The 22,106-nt window shown below is 30.0% G+C and overlaps 1 protein-coding gene across 1 annotated transcript; it reads left to right on the top strand.

The window, feature by feature from the left end:
* The first annotated feature begins 12,386 nt into the window (after positions 1–12,386).
* Positions 12,387–15,577, top strand: LOC127260365 (uncharacterized). Its single transcript, XM_051288090.1, has 7 exons — positions 12,387–12,600; positions 12,725–12,799; positions 13,420–13,477; positions 13,731–13,786; positions 14,025–14,087; positions 14,183–14,263; positions 15,127–15,577. The coding sequence occupies exons 1-7, from the start codon at positions 12,541–12,543 to the stop codon at positions 15,379–15,381; spliced, it is 648 nt and encodes a 215-aa protein (XP_051144047.1). The 5' UTR covers positions 12,387–12,540; the 3' UTR covers positions 15,382–15,577.
* Positions 15,578–22,106: the final 6,529 nt, after the last annotated feature.

The following is a 22,106-nucleotide window of genomic DNA, read 5'->3' as shown; positions in this document are numbered from 1 at the left end:
TATTTTCATTTTGCACGGAGTTTAATTAATATTTCATCCGTCCAGTTCGAAAGTATACACATGTCTATTTGGGACGTCCAATTACAAAGTAAATATTTCATTAAATACCTCACTTTTTTTCACAAATACTCTTACTTTACATCACATCATTACTTTTGCACCAAAAAGCAAGAGCAAAAATGTCATTTTACTACTTTTAACTACCCATTATAATTAAAATACTTTTATTTCTTAAACACCGTGCCAAAAGTGAATGTTTACTTTGTGTGTGGACGGAGGGAGTATTATATAATAATGATAGTTTGTGATAGTTTTTTAATATGTAAATACGATTTTACCCTTATACTACCTTTGTTTGGCTCAAAGGATCTCATTTATTTTTTGCGTATTGATCTTTGAATATTAATTATTAAATGAAAACATAGTACAAATTTAAGGAAAATGACAAAAATATTTTTATTAGTGTCTTATAATACTATTATAATGATATTTGTGCAAAAAATTATACAAATATAAGAATATTTTTAATATTAAGTACAATGACGCAAAAGGTAAATGAGACCCTTACAGCCGGACGGAGGGAATAATATATAGAGTTAATGTAAGACTATTGATACAAATAAATATAAATATGAAGATAACGGTAATGTGTAATGATATCATTCATATTAAAAAAGAAATTGATACTTTGTGTTTGAACAACAAAAATGATAAAATTTATGCTTACGAAATAGACGAAATGAGTATTTTTTTTGTATTTTTTTGTCAAATGAACACATTCAGTAAACAAAAATTGCAAAGCATAAACAAAGTAAGATATTTCTTAAAAATGATTTATATGTTCTAATATTTTCTATTTAATAAAAGAATTTTATACTTATTTTTTAATTAAATTAGATTAGTTTTAAAATAATGGTATTGTTAACAAATTCCTAAATACATCTCAAACTTCATTTAATTCATGTTTTTTTGAAATTACTCATTTTTTTCTCTATAAAGTTGTCATTTTGTGTTTTTATTTTCATTTTGTTTTTAAAATTTTATTTTAAAAGAATTCAAAAACCAAATATTTAATTCAATTTTTGACATTTTTATTTTGAAAAAATTGAATTTCATATGGGTGGGAAATATATAAATTGAGTGGTAAATTATGATTACTTGAGTCACGCTTTGTTGCAATGTGCCAAACTGAATCCTATTTTATCTTGAGTTTTATTAAATTGAATTGGATTGAATTGAAATTAGGACTTGAATATGAAATCTATTAATTGGACTTTTATAGGTTCACAAATCGGATAGAGATATCCAAAAAAACTATATTCATATTAAATTGATGAGCTTTATCATATTTATAATATCCTAAAATTGTTGTTACTATGATTAAAAATTTCCTTCTTTTATAATTTTAGTTATGGTCGTTATCATAATTACAATCGTTTTCTTATTTTGGATTCTTATTATGGTTGTTTTCTTATTTACGATTATTTCTTTTCTAAGGATGTTTTCCCTTTCTTTTGAGTGGAAAAGTTTATAAATAGGTCTAATCCCTTAGACCTTTGATGTAAGTTTCTCTTTTAATTGAAGTACTCTCTCCTTACTTTTTCTCTCAATTGACAATCTTACTCTCATTCTATTCTTCGTTGCTTTTTATAGCAATGCTATTTCGATCGGCGTTCAAGATACTTTACCTTTAGGAACAAAATGGGCATACTAGAGTACTATTAGTCGTAATTCGTTCTACTGGAAGAGGTCTGCAATGACTTGAAAGAGACCATTTCCTTATGGGGACATTTTGGACTTTCTTTTGATCGGAAATCTCTCCATGTGAAGGTGCAAACATACCCAATCTCTAGATTGAAAAATCACTCTCTTGTGATAGCAGTTGGCTTGATTTGCAGTATATGAGTTGTGTTGCTTTAGTTCCTTTTACACATCTTTGTAGAGTTGTATAATCTTATGTGCTCATTTCTTAAAATCCATATTAGATGGCTCATTGTTAGGCAATGACACTAAGTCAAATGGGGTATATGAATTAAAATCATAAACAATTTCAAAATGAAACATATTAGAAGTAGAATGTATCGTTCTATTATAAGAAAATTTCACATGTGGAAAAAAAATTTCTCATGAAGATAAATTCTTTTTTATACTACATCTAAATAAAATGCCAAGAATCACTTCAATTTTTCCATCAATTTTATGGGAGGTATGATGTTGAAAATATTAACTTAGGGTTTATTTCTTTAACCCTAAACCCTAAGTTTTTACGATTTGGATTTTTCGTTTCTTGAAAAAAATATTTTTTTTTCTCTCACAAAAGATGTCATTATACATTATTTTAATACCAAACCTAAACAAAAAATTTTCAAACGACATCAAAAGAAATATATCCAACTCTCCAAATAAAATTTAAAAGAAATTCAAAAACGTTGTGACCCTATTAGAAACTATGGAGACAGACACTCCATGCAAACTTACAATTTATTGTAAAATAAGTTAGCAATATGTATGTCATCATTAATTTTAGTACAAGTAACAAAGTGGGTCATCTTTGAAAACTGATATGGTACCACAATCATAGAATTTTTATCTTCTTTCGTCCTAGATAATCGTAAGACAAAAATCATAATAATATCAACCTAAGATGTTACGAGTTACTATATTTTGAAATCTCTATAAAATCTTCTCGATTTTACATTTTACAAAAATCTTCTGAATTTATATCTTCTTTCTCCCATTGTGTTATGCAAATCAGTCTTTATAATCTTCATAGTTGAAAAAGATTTTCCGACCGTTGCAATTGTGACGGGCAAAACCAATGCTAATACTATAAGACGATATATCAAATGAAAAGAAGTATTTTCTTTGAGTTCAACCATCTTCTTTGCAAGATCTTCAATATAAAAAATATTACATAAATCTGGTTCTCGTCACATATAATGAATGTAAGATCGAAGTTGTAATCTCAATTCTATTAGATTCTCCTCAGTAAAAATTATGAATTTAATTTAGTCATATGTAATATATGTTCGAGATCAAAGCTAGCAAATGAATTCCTAGATCAATACATGATATGCACATAAAGATCACAATTTAACTAAAAAATTGGTCATTCATTTCTTGAGAAATAATATCAACAACCTATAATAAAAAATAAAAAATAAAAACATTAATTATAAGAAATAATGATTGAATATTTTCTTATACAGGGAACAAAAGTTATTTACTTGTAAAAATATGTCTATACGAAAATGATGGATATAAGTATTTTATTTCCATCAATAATTCTTCTTTGCTCGGCCCGGAGTAGCATCTTCCATATTGTGAACAAAATTCTCATTTCTAAAACAAATCTCGGTAACTTCTTTCAACAACTTATCCCAACCACACTACAAAAATATATAGATATATATACATAATTAGCTAGAATATTTTTAACTACAAAAGATTTTTATAGTTAAAATATGTCATTCAGCAACAAAAATTAATTTTGTCGCAAAAAATAAATTATGTACTACAAAATTAATTTTTTCGCTAAAATTTTTTTACTAGAAAATCTTATTTTCATAGAAAAAGGGTTTTAGCTTCAAATTTATTTTTCATAGCTAAACTATTTGGTTAAAAAAATTATGCATATTTTGTTTCTAAAATTTTTTTGTTATGAATATTATGTTTATAGCAAATAGCTTTAGTTACTAAATAAAATTTCGTAGCGATCTCTTTTTTAACTTTTGTCTAAAAAAAATTATCTTTTGTTATATAGTTAAATTTGTCGCCAAAGACCTTTATCAACATGGTATAGGCGAAAACCTTTTTTCTATGAATTCATTAATTTTTGTAGCTAAATTTCAACTTTTTTTATAGTGCCATTATCCCTAAATTCCTTCAATTCATCTTTTAATGATTGTATCAATCGCACAATAAGGGATATATTTTGATTTTTTTGCTGTAAATTTTATAATAATACATTTTTCTTTCTTAATAAATGCATCATCAAATGACCAATAAAGATAAATTCAAAACTCTCCATCTTATCAAGCAAACTAACAGCAATGGATCGACTCTTCGGATCATCACCATCTTCAAATAATGCTTAAATCATTTATTTCACCACAGTCCACAACTGAAAAAGTCAAAGAATTGTCTTGAAGTGGGAGCCCCAATGAGTATCACCAGCTCGAGCTAAGGCAATTTCTTGATTCTATCTTCTTTTTTTTTTTTTTTTATCAAAACACCACCTTCCTCTATATGTTTGACACGAGTGTCATGTTGTTGTTGTCTTAATTTATCTATTTTCTTACATGAAGCTCCAACAATACTTACAATCATAAAGGTACTAAATTTAACACATACTCATTCTTGCTCATGCTAGAAACAACAATTAACTAAAGTTGGTGAAAAAAACAATGAATATAGTTTGCGTGTCTATTTTCCTTTAAAGTAAGTGCTTTGATTCCATTGAACTCGCCTCACATATTAGACGCTCTATCATAGCCTTGATCTCTTAATCTTGAAAAAAAAAACAATCAATTCTTTACAAAATAAAAAATAAAAAGCTCATAAATGGTATTTTTCAAAGATTGTGAATAAGTATAACTAAGACGTACCAAACCAAGAAACCGTTCAACCATTTCTCCATCACCATTAACAAATCTAAAAATGATTGACATTTTCTCTTTTACTAACTATCTTGTGCCTCATCAATTAAAAGAGAAAAATTTATCTTCAATTGTAGTCAAAATCACATTTTGTACTTCTCTAGCACATGCATTGACAATTTATTTTTTGAATGTCCAGAGAAGTCAATTGATTATTAACATGAGCATTTGAATTCATTACTTTGTTTACTTATTTGCTTCTTTCACAATACCAAGTAATGAGTTCAAGAAAATTACCTCGATGTACGGATTATGATGACTCATCATGTTCCAAAAAGCTAAGTTTTTTCGAAAAGATACCTAATTATATCAACAACAAAAGTCAACCGAGTGCGATAAGCAATCTCTATTTCACTATTTTTTTGCGCAAACACATAATTCGCATTATGCTTTTGATATTTGTATCCAAAATATTTAGTTTTAGCATAATTATGTGAACTATTTCCACCACCTTCGTGCTCATTGAAATTTTTAATAGTTTTTTTTTTCCAATTTCTAAATTCAACTTTGGTGAATGCATCATCTCCGTGTTTATGACCTTCATCAAACAAATAGCACTAAAGGGAAAAATAGACACACTATATTCTAACCAGATAAAATTCTTGAACCATACTTCTTTAAATTTTTTTTACCCTCGTCATATTCACTTAGTGAAAAATTATGACCTAATTGTTGACAAGGTCCATTGGCAAGTATTTTCGCCTTAATGCATCATTAATTTCTACGGGATAACTCTCAATTGATTTTCGAAAACCAGGATCACCAATAACATCATTGTCTACATCCAATTATGTCCAATGTCTTTTTGTAACTTCATTAACATTACTATTAAAATTAAATCCAATAGAACTTGAAATAGCATCTTTAGAAAGAAAATATTTTATTTTTTTTCATTTTGCCATAAACAATACAAGACTAAAACAAATTACAATTTCAATTTTAGAAAAAAAAATAATCTTATGCAAAGTAAATATGTAAATAAATAAACTTTAAAATTATACTTATCACCAAAGTTCCTGCAGTAACAAGAAGCACAATATAGTTAGAAATTAGCAAATATAGTGCATTTTGGTTAAATTAAAAATATTTCATAGATGAACGACCAAGTTGGTTGGTGGTGGCATGACGTTTTCCTTAACTGCATGAAAATTGTGAAAAATTGACCAGAAATAGTAAAAAAAAAAAATTGCAAAAGAATGAATGAATCAGAGCCTCTCAGACTTTCACTTAAATGAAGAAAATAGAATGAAAGAAAAAAAAAAATAAAAAGATTTAAACCGTACTCTATAGTTGGTGGTTGGACTACATATTAATATTTGAGTTTTAAGTCAAAAATTAAAATAATTTTAAAAAATAATAATTTTATTTAATAAAAAAGTAATATTGAACCACACACGCTACACTTTCTCCTCCCCCCCCCCCAATTTTGCTCCAATTTATGCAACTGCAAGTTTTTTTTTTTTTTATTTCTACTTTTCTTCCCCTAATTTTCTTCTCCTCCCAACTTTATTCTCCATTGTCATCTTCTTGATCATTCATTTTTCTTTTTATACTTTTTTTCCTTCTTCTAAATTTCAATATTTCTTCTCGGTTCTTTCACTATTTCATTTCATCGGTACAACATTGGTGTTGTTACTGTCGGAATTCGAAGGTAGGCCAACAAAAGTTTAAAGATGTAATATAAGGTAGTAAAATATTCTAAATTTGTGGTTCAGGGGGGAGGGGAGAGGGGGCGACGGACCCTCCGGGTCCTAAGGTGGCTCCGCCCCTAAACACCATACATCAAATAATGTGCTTCTCAATATCAACGCATATTGTGGGCCAATAGAGATTTTCTACAAAAATATTGAGTTTTGATGACACCGAAATGTCCCGTAAGTCGACCTTCATAGGCTTGAAACTACAACTCTAAACAATCCTCTAAAAATGATTCATATTGTGTAAGACTCAAAGGTTCTCCATAGACCTAGATTTTTTAGAACATAAAAAAGATTCAACAAAGTTTAAATCATGCTTATGTGTAAGTGATTAATAAATATAGATCCTATTAATCATGATATCAAGAGAGTAAGTAGGTACGTAGGCATAGATAAAACATTGACAATTACATTCTCCATCAATTTCTTGAACTTAATGATATATGGAAATGTTCTAATAAATGCAATCCAATGAGTATGCCTCTTGTACAATTTAGATTAACTCGGGTGTGTTTGTTTGGGGGTTTGGATTTTGAGTTGGGATTTGAATAGTCAAACTTTTGAATTTAAATAGTTGTATGATGTGATATAAATAGGTGTTGATGTGATGTTTTGAATGTAAATTTGATTTTTAGTATAATATAAAAAATGAAAAATAGGTGTTTGATTTGATGTTTTTGGGGGGAAAAATGGGATGAATAGTAGAAATTAAATCCAATCCCCCAAACAATGTGCTTAAGGGAGCAATGATCAATGCATATAAAAATTTCCTTATTATGTAAGTAATGTTTCCATACCTATTGGGCTCGAATGAGTGCATAAATGTCCTTGTCGTAAGTTGGAAATTTATGACGACTCTATTTAATTCTTCATTAAAGCAGTCAATAGGCATGCAATTTTGCTTCAAAATAGCTCCTATATGACAATCCCTAATGTAACATATTTAAGTTCAAATGTTAAATCAAACTTAGAAATCTTACCTAATTGCGCTAGGAGCCTAAGTAATAAGTTGTATTTTCGCAGGAACTATATATTTTTCATTACCTTGTCTTTGTGGATGTGAATATAAAAATCTATATCAACTTATTTATCCACCTTATATTTATGGAGTTCTCCCGTCAATTTTGCCATTGTGGCTTGTCATCCTCTAGTACGATATTTTTTATCATAGTCGTTTCCTTAACACTGCAGAAGCCTCGTTTGATTCCTTGTACGCATTGGTCAAGCCCTCGTTCATACCCGGGTGGTCAAAACTTTTTCTAATTGCTTATTTCAATGCTTTCCAAATAGCTAGATGTTTTTCCTTCCAGTTTTCTCTTACAACAGACTAATCCCTCAACTCAAAGTATAATTAGTAAATTCCTATATAATAACTCATACATTTTTTTTTTCGTCATTGTATCCAAAACAATCAAATACATGATCTATCTTGTGCTCCCAATCTAGGAATGTGTCGAAATCAAAACAACTATTGAAATTAGGGATGCACGCAATGGCTCATGTTGTCGGGATCTACATTTGGATGCTTCCCACTTTACATCAAAATAAGGGGACATATATTTAATAAGGGATTCATCTATGAGACTCTAGTGCATATCATGGGCAATGGAACTCTTGTGGTTCAACTTTAGGTCCGGATTGTGAGCCTACAGAAAGATATGCAGTTAGTATAACCAATTTTTGGTGTATTTTGATAAATTTTTTATTGATCGTTTTTGTTAGTGTTGCATTAACGACATCGTAGATGAATTTTGATTTCATGAAAATTTATTATCTTTCTTCTCCTCCTCACATGATTATACATAAAAATATATATATATATACATATAGTATGTTAGAAAAAAAAATAAAAAATTAGGACAACCTTACTTGAGTTTCTCCTCTCGGATAATAATTATTATAGGATGTATCACATTAAAAAAATTCACTTTGTTCTCAATTCGTGTATCATTCAATATGTAGGTATTCTCATTAATATGCTTTTCTGCTCTCAATCTTAAAAACTTTTAGAGAAAATTTTTTGTTTTAGGCTTCAAATACAAAGAAATAGAAAATAAATAAGAATGAATATGAAAATATTAAGAAAAATTAAAAATAATAATATGAAAAATGGGTGAAAATGAATAATAATGAATATAAAAAATATTAGAAAAGAAAATATAGAAAATATAAAGTATGATAAGAATATAGATAGAAATATTATAAAAACAAATAAGTAAGTAAAATATTCTCAAGTCAATCGTCAACTTTTTTATTTCAATTTTTTTATCAACTTTTTTCTTTTATTTTCATTTTATTTGTCGAATTTCATTTTGGATTTTTTCTCCTTTTTCCAGACTCTTTTTTAAACTTTTTAAAAATAATTAATTCAGATTCGTGATGACAATTATAAGATTGTATTAGTTAGTTCTGATACCAAATGATGTGAACGTAATCTAATGACTTGAAAGCTTGCAAACCACGGGAATAAAGATTTATAAGGCTTTGGAATTTGTTGGAAGAATAAATATAAAAATCATATAGATAGAAATATATTCTAACTTCTCGATTCACAATGTTGATCGGATAGGCATCACGTGAGAAACTAAGTAGTACACGATACAAATTTTTTAAATCAAATGAAGTCGACGTGACAAGCAATTTAACACCGATTGAAAGGTGACGAACTATTTCGAATCACTAAAATAATAACTAGATATTGAAAGACTACCCATGATTGAATTTAATAATTTCAAATAAAAAATCACTTTTAAAAGCAATAAAAGTTTATAAAAATAATATTGATAAAGTGTCTTTATAATGATAATCAAAGCCTTTAAAATAGAATTTTTTTAAAAAAAAGGAAAAAAAATTAATAAAAATAAAAATAAAAACTTCTAAATAAGAAAATTAGTTAAGGAAAAACAAATATTACTAGAAAATTCCCAAATAAGGAAATCAAATTATAGGAAACTTAATTTATAAAAAAATAAGAAATATAAAATTTTTGAACTTTTTATAATTATTGATGTTTTTTGTTGGCATTCCCGATATGATTCTTGAGATAGTCTAGGTGTGACTTATTAAGTAGTCTATGAGTCAAGGATAGAGGATATGCAATATTTGATAAATCCGTCTTCAATAATTTCTTCGAAAATTAAGTCCATGAAATATTTGTTATAATCAAGATAGCTTCTTAAACTTTTGGGCTCGACTCCGAATTATTAGTCCCTTAGCAATATTGTTAAATCAATAAACTTCATTACATCAAAACGTCAACATGAGTTGAAGTGTTGAAAATGACAGCAAGTAGCTAAATTAAATTTTTAGTGGCATTATCTAATATTTCCTTAGATGTGAGGATTTTTCATCAACGAACATGATGTCAACTCTCAACGAAAGCATCAAATGTTAGCCCATTTGAGTTGATTAGACTCCACTCAAAATTACAAATAAAACATAAGAAATAAGAAATTTAAGAGAAAAATTGTTCGAATGATTTTACATTCTCAGTTACTTGTATAATACTATATTTGTCCGACTCCAAAGTTTTATTTACTTTTGCATATTGATATTTGAATATTAATTATTATATCAAAATATAGTACAAATTATGAAAAAATTGCAAAAAAATAGAAGGACATTTGTAAAAAAATAATTATACAGAATATTTTTAATGTTAAATACGATGATACAAAAAGGTAAATGTGACATTTAGAGACAGACAGATTTTTTTAACGAAAATAGTGATCAAGCTATTAATCTACTTTATTTTCCAATTCACTCCCAATAATTTAGGAACAAATTGATAAAACTTCCATCATTTATTTTGATTTATTCCAAGGCCACTCCTCCCTCAAACCACTTCTTCAATCTTGATATCGAGAGGATATTCGTCCAATTATTACGGGTCGAGTACCCTAACAAAGCATGGGGTCGGGATCTTGTGTGGGTTTGATGCAAAACAGTTCCTATCAAAATTGTTTAAATTTTAACGGTCCTTTTACTTTATTTTATACTTATTTTTATTGTTTTTTCATTTTTTATTTTAAAATATTAAATCAAATATTTATTATTTTATACTTAAATTTAATTTTATATTCAAAATATGATATTTTTTATTTACAATCAAAAACCAAAATCACTCGTACTAGTATATATAGAATTTCAAATATAAAATAAAGTTGCATAAATATTTTAAATAAAAATAAATAAATATTACACATCATAATTATTATTACTCAATCTATTTTATTTTAATGGACATCATTTTTATTTGTATCTATTAGAGCATTTTACGGTCATTTTTTTCGTTATCTTTATTATTGTCTTTTCAATTTTTATTATAACATAACACATTACTTTTATTAAGAAATACGATTATCAAAATTTATTACTTCTATCAAGAACTAGTTACCTTTAACAAAAATTAAAAAGGAAATTATATACTATCCAATTTTTTTAAAATTTCAAAATTTTTAATTATAAATTTAACATAAATTATCTACAAATATATTTAAAATTTATTAACCAATTCTCACGCTTTATCTGTACTATTCTAAACTTATTTATTGTTTTCTATATTTTCATATTCAATTCAACGAAATGCCTAATAAAAATAATAATAATTTCAATTATTTTTTTAAATCAAATGGTTGGAAATGAAAACTATCCAGGTAAGGGATCAAATCAAACTTCTTTTGATAATCCAAATTTTCAAATACCACTTTTAAATTATATTAATATATTTATTATATATGTTTATATTATACTACGATTTTTTAATGTTATTTTTTATTTATTATACTACGATTTTTTTATGTTATTTTTTATTAATATATTTGTTAATTTATTTCGAATAATTTCAATTATTACAATTTATATAGATTAATATTTAAAATTTAAAATATAATATTATATAAAAATATTATTAGACAATAAAAATATATAGAAATATCTATACATAAATAAATAAATTATTTATATATTGTTTATATATATTACTCCCTTCGTCCCAAAAGATTTGTCTTGTTTTTCCATTTTCGTCCGTCCCAAAACAATTGTCTTGTTTTCTTATTTAGTAGCCGTGATCCCCATTTTATAACAAAATTATTCCTACTTTTTCATACTACTCTTAATTATTACTTTAACATACTCTTTGAAATCCTTCAAAAAACAAGGGTATTTTAGTTATTTATATTCTATTTTATACCCACGGAGGGAGTATTACATAATAAAAATATATAGAAATAAATAAATTGTTGTAAATTTATAAAATAGTAAAGGTAATGAGTTGAAAATGATTTACTATAATGGAGAATAAATAAAATAATCTGAATATTGAAATAAATATGACGTGAATGATAGATAAAAAAAATAAAATAAAGTAAATGTAATGACATGTTCCTATGGACATTTTTCTATTTTAGATAAAATATACTAAATTAAAATATATTTAAGAAACGCATAATATTTAACATCAAGGACCATTTAAAAAAATTATATTTCTATCTTTTAAAAGATAAAATAAAATATGTATCTACATTTAAAATTTCATATTTTTTTATAAAATTAGTTTATATGAACTATAAATATAAATAAACATATTTTTTATTTACTTATATCATAGAAAATGTTATTCTATACCAATTTGCTGTGAAATTTCATTTATCTTTTGTGCTATTGTATTTAACATTAAAAATATTTTTATATAATTTTTTTTACAAGTATTATAAGACACTGATTAGAAGTATTTTTGACATTTTTTTCTTAATTTGTATTACGTTTTTATATAATAATTAATATTTAAATATCAACGCGACAAAATAAATGAGACTGTTAGAACCTGAAGAAAATAATACTTTTTTTTCTATATTATACTATACAAGTTTATTTTACATTTAAAATATCATATCACCTCTACTTATATCTTATTAAACAACTATTAAATTCTAACTTTTTACTATTAAAAAATTTAAAAAAAATAAATAAATCACACAAACAAACACACCCTTTGTGATTATTGTTCATGTACTGCGGAGAAGTAAGGAAACACGTTGGGCCGAAGGAATGCTTATTAACAGCAGACAACGCCCATTGTATTGTGCAGAGTGCATAGGGCAGCAGTTGGCAGTTTCCTCTGGGAACGAACGACGGAGTGAGGTTTCTCCTAACAGTAGCACCGGCGGATATATATTGTACTAGATATGGCGGATGATGACTTACCGCCGCCGATAAGGTTGATGAATTTCGTCTCTGAAGATCAGGTTTTTTTTTTTTTTTTTCTTTTTAATTTCATTTTTATTGTTTCTTCTTCCTTCCTGTTGATAGTTTTGGTCAATTATGGGGTGGGTGTGAATACGCCTAAAATTATTGAGGGTTTCGTTTCAGTTGAAAGAAGCTCGGAAGAGTCGCGGAGCTCGAGTCGAGGATGGTACAGCCCAGAGAGATCGATCCCTTTACGAGGTCTGCCTCTGCCTTCCCTTTATATGCCTTCATTTAGACTTGCTTACTTTCTGTGTTGCTTTAATTTATTGACCAAAGTGTGGAATTGGAACTTGCATTGGATTCTTATTCATACGCCCCTTCCGTTTTCTAGGTTATATTCCTATATCAAAATTGTTGCCTCTGCCTATAAAAATTGAGTGGAGTTCTTTCACCCTATTTGAATTAAAGTAGCTCTTCTACAGAACTCGAAAATCTATTTCATATCTCATGGTTGTCTTTTAATTTGTTGTATAATACAATTCTGCTCCCACATTAGTGCTTGCTTTACTTGCTGAAGTTCTTGAGCCTGGTAATAGTTTATCCGACTAAAATTTAGTGAGCTCCTTCTTCTGTAAATTTTTATTCAACATAACTGATCAAGGCCGCTTTATATAAATGCAGTGCAGCCCCTATTAGTTCCACCCTTGTTTTAACCAGTAGATCCTGTTAGATTACATTTACAAAAAAAATGGCTTCGAAATGTTTTTTGGGTCTCCCATTTCTTCCTTGTATTGCAATGTTTACCCCTATGCTTTTGCATTTCTTTGCACAGCTTAGGAGTACACTCTTGAGCTTTACTTTTTGTTATAAAATCACAGATTCTAAAAGAGAATAAGGATAAGAAAGATGCGGAGTTTAACGAACGCTTCAAACACAGTAAGTTCTTTACTTCCTCAAGTTTATTCGGGCCCTAGGATACTTGTAGAATGACGTCTGAATGGTGTCTTCACTACCATAGTACTATTTTAGTAGTTGAACTCTTTCTATGGATGTATTATGTTCACTATGTCAAGCAATTTGCATGCCAAACTTCAAATGTCATTATTGAATGATCCTTTTGGTAGCCATTTACTAGTTGCTTTAGAGAGAGGCTTGCATTGCAATATACATCAAGTTTATTTTCTTGTAGGACCACCAAAAGCTCTGGATGAAGATGAGACGGAGTTTCTTGATCAATTAGAGATGGTGAGGTTGTTTATGCTATTAAATATCAACATTTTTATAGAAATAAATTAGCACTGGAGTTTAGGTTTCACAAATTGTGCTTTTGGAAACCTGAGCTATATAATCGAGATCTTTCATGATTTTGGTGCATGCATCTTTTATTGACTATGGGCTACATGGTGATTGGTTCCTGGTTTTAGTACTTGCTGTGGGGATAGTTCTGCTATGAGAATAATTTGTTTTTAAATTCTCCCGACAGTCAAAGAAAGAATTTGAGCGGCATTTGGCTGATGAAGAGGAGCAGCAGCTGCGTAGTTTTCAGGTTTATATTCTCTAAGTTTCTCACTTAATCATCAGATGTTAGTGTGGAATGCAAACTCGACATCAGGTGATCATCTCCAATTTTTCACTTTTTAGGCAGCAGTGGCATCACAGTCCAATGTTATACAAGAGCTAAAGGAAGCACCTTCAGTTCAGAAAAATCAGGTGGTTGAACAGGTACATTTATTCTCTTTAATTAATATGTAAGAATTCATTCATTCCGCTGGTCCTTCAATAAAGCAATGCATATTTTCTCCCATATGTTCATCCCTCTTCCTCCTTTCCCTCCAATTTCTAGGAGAAACACATGCATGTGTATGGGCTGGAAGTTGGTGTGAAGGAGGATAGTGGAATTTATTTATATTATATAGTTTTAAGGTTTTTTTTTTTTTTTTTTTTTTTTTTTTTTTTTTTTGTAGCATAGGATAACCGTGCTGAATGTTCTTTCCCAAGTTTGTGATGGCATTAGTTATTTGACCTTTATACACATGGAAATGAATTCTCTTGTAAGTTCTATGCACAAGGTGATCACTTTGAGGTTTGAATGTGCTTGTCTGTCTGTAAGTTCGTCCAAGTAGATTGCACAATCAATATGATAGAACTCCATCAGAACTGATCTTGCAGAATAAAATAATGACACCATATTTGTTAGTTCATCCAACAAAATTTTACAATGTTCTTTGCATTATTTAACTCATTATAACTTGTTCTGCGGTTGTAATCTTCTTATGGTACGGTGTTGTTGGCAGGAAGAATGTTTCAATGTAAGCTTGTAATTGTTCCTAACTAAGATATCATGCGTTGAATAGCCCACTAAAATTTCTGCTTTTACTTTTTGTTCTTCAAGTTTATGGATGAGCCAATTTTGTTTATTTATTTATTAATCTTGATTTTCCATGTGTTTGATTTTAGGTAAATCACACACACACACACACACATATATATTTGTATTTATGGAACCACCAGACCAGATTACTGGAAGCTAGCTCAAAAAATTTATGTTTGGTTATGAGAATGTGCCTTCTCTTTTTGTTGCACAGGACAAAAATTCCTTAGCGGGAAGGAAGAATCCTCCAAGCCGCCATCCTTCTGCGATGGTAATCAAAGTAAAGAAAGCAAAAGTGGAAAGTCCAGAATCACAGGAAACAGCAAGGGTGGAAAAATCAAGTGTCGGGGGCAAGATGGATGAACAAGGGAGAAGTGGGGATCTAGACAAAGGAAATGTTGAGTTGCCTTCAAGGCCTGTAGTTAGTGGGCTGGTTGCATATAGCGATGAAAGTGAGGATGATGAGTGATGTTCAATGTTAAACATTCACTAGGTGTTTTAGGCAATTTTGTGTTTCTGTATCCTCATCATCGAATATAAGGGCCAGCTTTGACCTGTTTTGGGTTGGTTGGTTGGCTGGCTGGCTGGTGCATGATTTGGGATTTGATTGTTGTTATATATTCTTTATAGAAGGCGAAGTTCTTGGCAAATGAACATTAAAACAATTGACTATTATATTTGAGTTTAATGTGTTTCTGTTGTGTTTTTGAAGTGTTCGTGTGAATGAACTAAAGGAAACAGAACGTGGATGTGTATCAGGTCAGGTTGCAGCAGGAGCCATCCTCGATGCTGATTAGAAAGTGATGGTTCAGGGTGCAAGCAAGCATGTCCTGAACCTCCCTTTTGGATCCTGCAACCAGTTAGTATCATGGAGCTTTTGATCATAAATTGAGCAATTGCAATGTTTTAGACTTCATTTTCTCATCCCATTCAATGGACTTAGAAACTTCTTGATCATAAAAAAATCCAACTACTTTCAAGGAAAATTATTTTTGGACGTGTAAAGTGCATTTCTGAATCTTTTTTGCATTTGGCATTCACATTTAGCAGATCTTGTGAGCAGAAGTCGGAAAATAAATTAAAGCTTAAATACATCTAAGAGGAATAGTTTGAAACATCGGACAGAGTGTGTGTGTGTTTGTGTGTTGGTTTTTTGGAAGAAAATAATTGCTAGATATAATGTTCTGTACGAATATTTAGTATAACTTACGTCATATAGTAAATAAATTCTGGCTTTGATAATGGTATGGATATTTAGTATAACTTACGTCATATAGTAAATAAATTCTGGCTTTGATAATGGTATGGCGGGTTTGTGACTGGTTTGTTGGCTTTAAGGTTTAGTGCAATGGAGATATAGCTTCTGTTCTGTTTTATTGTCTTGGTCGAGGCTATCGGTAGTTGGGTTGTTTATTTCATTTGGTTTTGTAGTTGGGTTGTTTATTTCATTTGGTTTTGTTAAGGTTGTTCAGGTGCTTCCGTTGTGCATTGGCCTTTTGGTGTGGAGATTCTATTTCTATTAAATTGGCCAATATTTCGATGTTCTCCACTTGTCTCTTTTCTTCTTTTTTTTTTTATTTTTTATTTTATGACGTAAGAATCTGCAGCCGCTATACTCCACTTGTCTTCGTTGATTATATAGGTTGAAGGTCTTGCGTGCAGGGTGACGTATGCCATTTGTAGATTTATTCGATATCTGAAAGGATATATGAAGAAATCAATATATAGAGCTACGCTCCAAGAAGGAATCATTCTGAGTTGCATCTTCTGGGACCTCCAAAGGTATATACAATATTATGATTTTGTGTAGTGGGAATATTATTCTTCTCGCCGTGAGATCATAGTCTGATATGATTTTGTTTATATAATTATATATACATGTGCATAGGTATGATAGTTGGCAGTGACTATAGTGCTCTTGGTTATGAAATGGAATTTCCATAAACAATTTGAATATAGGTGACAGCCCAATATATGGGTTCCGGAGAACAGCTATAGGAATGAGCTGAGACCATCTCCAATCCACTCTAAAAAAATAGCAATTGCTCCAAGCCACCTTTCATATTTGCAATCATCACAGCTAAGCTGGGACCGCGAGGTCATGGGTTCAAACCTCGACGCCTCAGGTCACCTGCCACGCATAGTTAGCTTAGTGTACTAGGGTTTAGTTTGCAAGGTATTAGGTTCGGTTGAGGGTTTATTAAATATCCACTTTCGAGTAGCAGCTGTGAGTTTTCATGTCATAAAAAAAAAAAAAAAATTATCATAGATGACCTTTTCTTTTCTTTTTTTAAATTAAAAATTATATTTTTACTTGTTTATTTTATTTTTGTGATTTTTATTTTATTATTTATAAAATATTTTTTTATATTTATATTTTAATTTTATAATTAATATTAATATTATATTTAAACAAATGATATTATATAGTATTTTTATTCATGTTTTGTATAAATATTACTAATAATATTAAAATTTTAATTTATTTAATTGTAAAAAAAATTATTATTTGTATAATCAAAGAAAAAAAATATTAAATTAATTTATTAATATCTTATTTAAAATATTTTTATAAATTAAATATATAAAAATAATAAAATATTTAGTATTATTTATAAATTTTAAAAATTATAAAAAATAATATATAAAATAAAATATTTTTTAACCTCCAAAAATAAAGAGGGATTGGAGATGAGTCAGTCTAATATGCAAAGGAGATGTATGAAAATCTCATGCAAAAATAAAAAAAAATGTATTATAGGTCTTGAAAAATAGAGTTATGGTTGAAGATAGTCTAAACTTGGTGGTGTTAGAAAAGTTTAGAGCAAATACACTAGTCCAATTGTAGAGGCACTTTTTAATATTTTAGAGGTGATTTTTTCTTCTTCATTCACCCTCTCAAATCCATTGTTTTTTTGTCCAAAGTTCTCTTTTGTTGTTTCGATATGCACTTTTTGTCGAAGTGTAGGTTTCTTTAGTGATAGTTAGCTCTAATGGACTTATTCATTTTGGCCAAATTATGCTTAATCATAATTTAGTCTATAACTACTATTTCCTACGATTGTAATGTGTGTGCCTTTTTATATTTCAGTCAATAAGAGAGATATTTGGTTGCTCATTTGGACATAGGTCGATAGCTCTTATTAGCTTAACTATGTAATCCTTTTGTGTTCTATTTTTCTCGTTTGTGTTAGTGTGTGCAATCAGAATCTTATCAAGTGATATCAGAACAAGGTTATTTACACACAAGATTTTTTTTCAAAAACCGGCCAGATCCGTCAGAATAGTATTGCGTCAAATCTCATCAGAACCCTTCAGAACATGTCAGACCCGACAAAACGCGTCTGTCCGTAAAAAATGTGTCAGCTTGTCAGAATCGCGTCAGCGTTGATCCATTGGCAGCCCTGATCGCCGACAACATGCTGCAAATTCAACCTGACGCACCCCGCAAATGGGACAAAATTTCAGTTGGTGAAATATGCAAATCGAGGAGTTGCTTTGCTAGAAGGATTTAGATTTTCCCTTGATCGGAAGAAAACCTGAGAGGAAGGGTGAAGATGAATGGGCAATCATTGACAAGAAAGTCCTGTCTGTTTTCAGATTTACACTAGCTAAAGAAGTTGGATTCAATTCTTGAGGAGATTACCGCATATGGTTTAAGGCATACGTTGTCAAACATGTATAAGAAGGTCGAGCAAGGTATTTTTGATAAGACAGCTGGTGAATACCAGAATGAAAGAAGATACTTATGTTACTTCGCATATATATGACTTCAATACTATAATATCCCGGTTGTTGTAGGTGGATATTAAGTTTGCCGATAAGTTCAAGCTCTACTTTTGTTATCCTTATTACCTAAAAGTTGGTCAGGAAGTCACAACCGTTAGTAATTCAATTGGAACCTCTAACTTCACCCTTGAAGTCATTCGTGACTTAATAATATGTGATGATATACGGAGACGGAATTCTGGTGAAATTTCAAGCAAGAAAGGGGGAGTGACAAAGACGATCAAATTCCAGAAAAAGGAGTCAGTCAAAGCCAATGAAGAACATTCAATGTTGGAATTACAAAGAGTACGTGCACTTTAGAAATAAGTGCTTAAAACCACTAGAGAAAAAGAAAATGAATGCCACTACCGATAGCTTAGACGATGCCTTCATTTGTTGTGTTGAGAATTCAACTGAGTTGTAGATCATGGATTCTGGTGCATCATTCTATGTTACATTTAGCACGAAGACGATAAAAAATTTATGAGTAGGTAGCTTTGGTAAAGTTTGTTTGGTTAATAACGACTCTTTTGATATCATAGAGATGGGTGACATAGATATAAAGACCTCTTGGGGCACTATCTGGATGTTGAAGAATGTTAGAATAATCCAGTCTTAAGAAAATGCTTATCTCCATTAGGGAGCTAGATGATTAGGGATATAACATCACGTTTGGAGAAGGGCAATGGAGAGTCGTCAATGGCAATCTCGTAATTGCCAAAAGTAAGAAAATGGGTACTCTATACATGGCCGATGTCTCTAAAAATGAAACGAATGCAGTAACCAGCAAACAAAATCGTTTGTTTTGTTGCACCAACGACTTGTCCACAGGACCATAAAGAAAATAAAGATATTTCTCGCCAAAGAAAAACTTCCAGATCTTAAGATGGTGGATTTCAAGTTTTGTGAGCCCTGCGTGCTTGGCAAGAAGAAGGTCTTTTTTACAAAGACGAGCCAGACGTTGAAAGCTCAGAAGTTGGAATTGGTTCACTCTGATGTCTATGGATCAACACCAGTTTCTTCCCTTGGTGGATCGAATTACTACGTAACATTCATTGATGATTCAACACGTAAGGTATAGGTCTATTTTCTTTAAAAAAAAGTATGAAATATTTAATCTTTATAAGAAATGGAAGATTGTTGTTAAATTAGAAACTAACCTGAAGATAAAGTGTTTGAAATCAGATAATACAGGTGAATACATCAGCACATAGTTCACTGAGTATTATACTTAACACAGGATCCGGATTATCAAGATTGTCCCAGGCACTCCTCAGCGAAACAGAGTGGCAGAAATGATGAACATGACGCTGAATAAGAAAGCTAGAAGCATGAGATTAAATGGCGAACTTCCAAAGGCATTTTGGGCCGATGCAGTTAACACTATTGTTTATCTTATCAACCGAGGACCATCATTACCATTGGGTTTTTAAGATACATGAAGAAGAGATGGAAATGAGAAATAGTAAAGTATGAGCACTTTAAAGTGTTCAGATGCAATGCTTATGATTTGACGAAAGATAGTGACAAGTTAGATGCTAAAGCCAAAAAATACACCTTCATTGGATACGGATGAGACAACATGGGCTACTAGCTTTGGAACTTTGAAAGCAAAAAGGTTGTCAGAAGAAACCACGCTAAATACTCTTTACAATTCCAACATTAAATGTCCTTCCTTGGTTTTGATTGACTTTTCCTTCTCAAATTTGATTGACCTCTCCAGTTTTCCTTTTCTTTCTTGCTGCCTCACCTTTCATTGTTCAACAAAGCGCTTGAAGTTTCACTATAATTTTGTCTTCGTATATTCTCTCTTATGATTAAGTCATGAATGCTTTCAAAGTTGAGTTTAAAAGTTCCAATTGAACTACTAACGGTTGTGATTGTTCTTAACCAACTTTCAAGTAATGAGGAGAATAGGAATAGAGCCTAAACTTCATCGTCAAACTTAATATCCACCGAAAACAACCGGAATATTATAGTATTAAATTCATTTATATGAGAAGTAATTGGAAGTTGTTTTGGGGCCCTGATACGGCCTTATTTCATTATAGTATTCACCAACTGTCTTATCATAAATACTTTGTTGGAAGCAGACAACTTCTCGTACATATTTGACAATGTCTTTATCAACCCATATGTAGTATTCTCCTTCTGAATGTTGAACCCGACATTTTTTTCTAGTGTAAATCTGATAACAGACATGGCTTTCTTGTCAAGGATTGCCCATTCATCGTCGCTCAACATTTCGGATTTTCTTTCAGTCAAGGGCAAATCCAGATCCTTTTGGCAAAGCAAATCCTCGATTCGCATCTTCCACCAACCGAAATCTTGTCTGTCAAACTTATCAATTTTGGACTTTCCATCCTAAAAAATGAGTTAATCATACAACATGAATTCAATCATTTTTGGGATACATCGGGGTCGAATCTGCAGCATGCTATCAGCGATCAGGGCTACCAATGAATCATGATAGACTGTATGAATCTGTTTTGATGTTGTTTTAACATATTTGACACTGATGGATCTGACATATCTAACGGGTCTGATGCTGACGGGTCTGACGCATTCTGACAATCTGTTCTGACGGAGCTGGTCTGATCAGGTTGACGCATTCTGCTCTGACGCTGTCTGTTCTGACTGTGGCGGCTGATCTTGAACAAACAGGTATATATGACTCATGTGAATAACCTTGCTTTGATACCACTTGTTAGGATTAAATTATATACACAAACAAGAAAACATAACACAAAGGATTACGTAGATAAATCAATAAGAGTTATGAACCTACGTTCAAGGGGCAACTAAGAATCTCTTTTATTACTGCAATATGAGGAGACACAGACTTTTACAAGCTCTGGAGATAGTATTTGTAGACTAGACTACAATTAATCAAAATTTATACTACTTTCAGATTTTCGTTCAACGCATCAAAATGTGAATATGAATATAGAACATGAAATGGGAAGGTCTAAGGCTATTGCAAATGACAAAAAAATAAAGGGTAGATAACATTATGATGTTTAGAATTTTTTATAAAGAAAAAAAGAGAAGAGGACGATATTTTTTGTGAATGCAAGAGTTGTAAGAAAATATATAAAAGTGGAGGAAGAAAATATGGATCTTCTACATTGAGGCATCATATGAAAATATGCAAAAAGTTGAAATACCATGATATTGGTTAAATGAAGATTGATGTTGATGAGAAGCTGAAAAGTAAAAAGACTAATCCAAATATTGTGCGTGTGTTTATAGCTATTGTAGTTGTCAAGCATAATATGCCTTTTTCTTTTGTCAAATATGATGGTATCAAAAATCTTTTAAAGTATGCATTTCTCACTCTTCCTGTTATATCTAGAAGCACTGTTGTTTCTTATATTAATAAGTTGTATTTAAAAGAAAATGCTAAACTTAAAAGAAGTTTTAGCA

The sequence above is a fragment of the Andrographis paniculata genome, unplaced genomic scaffold (genome assembly GCF_009805555.1).
Source record: "Andrographis paniculata isolate CXL003 unplaced genomic scaffold, ASM980555v1 Contig61END, whole genome shotgun sequence".
NCBI lineage: Eukaryota > Viridiplantae > Streptophyta > Magnoliopsida > Lamiales > Acanthaceae > Andrographis > Andrographis paniculata.
Note: the sequence above shows the minus strand (reverse complement) of the source record. Positions and strands in the feature narration are given on the sequence as shown.

Bases quoted from the DNA above. Each gene is read 5' to 3' on its own strand.
- LOC127260365 (XM_051288090.1), top strand. From the start codon at position 12,541: ATGGCGGATGATGACTTACCGCCGCCGATAAGGTTGATGAATTTCGTC. The intron at 12,800-13,419 runs GTCTGCCTCTGC...ATAAAATCACAG, and splicing joins GAGATCGATCCCTTTACGAG to ATTCTAAAAGAGAATAAGGA. The intron at 14,088-14,182 runs GTTTATATTCTC...TTCACTTTTTAG, and splicing joins AGCAGCTGCGTAGTTTTCAG to GCAGCAGTGGCATCACAGTC.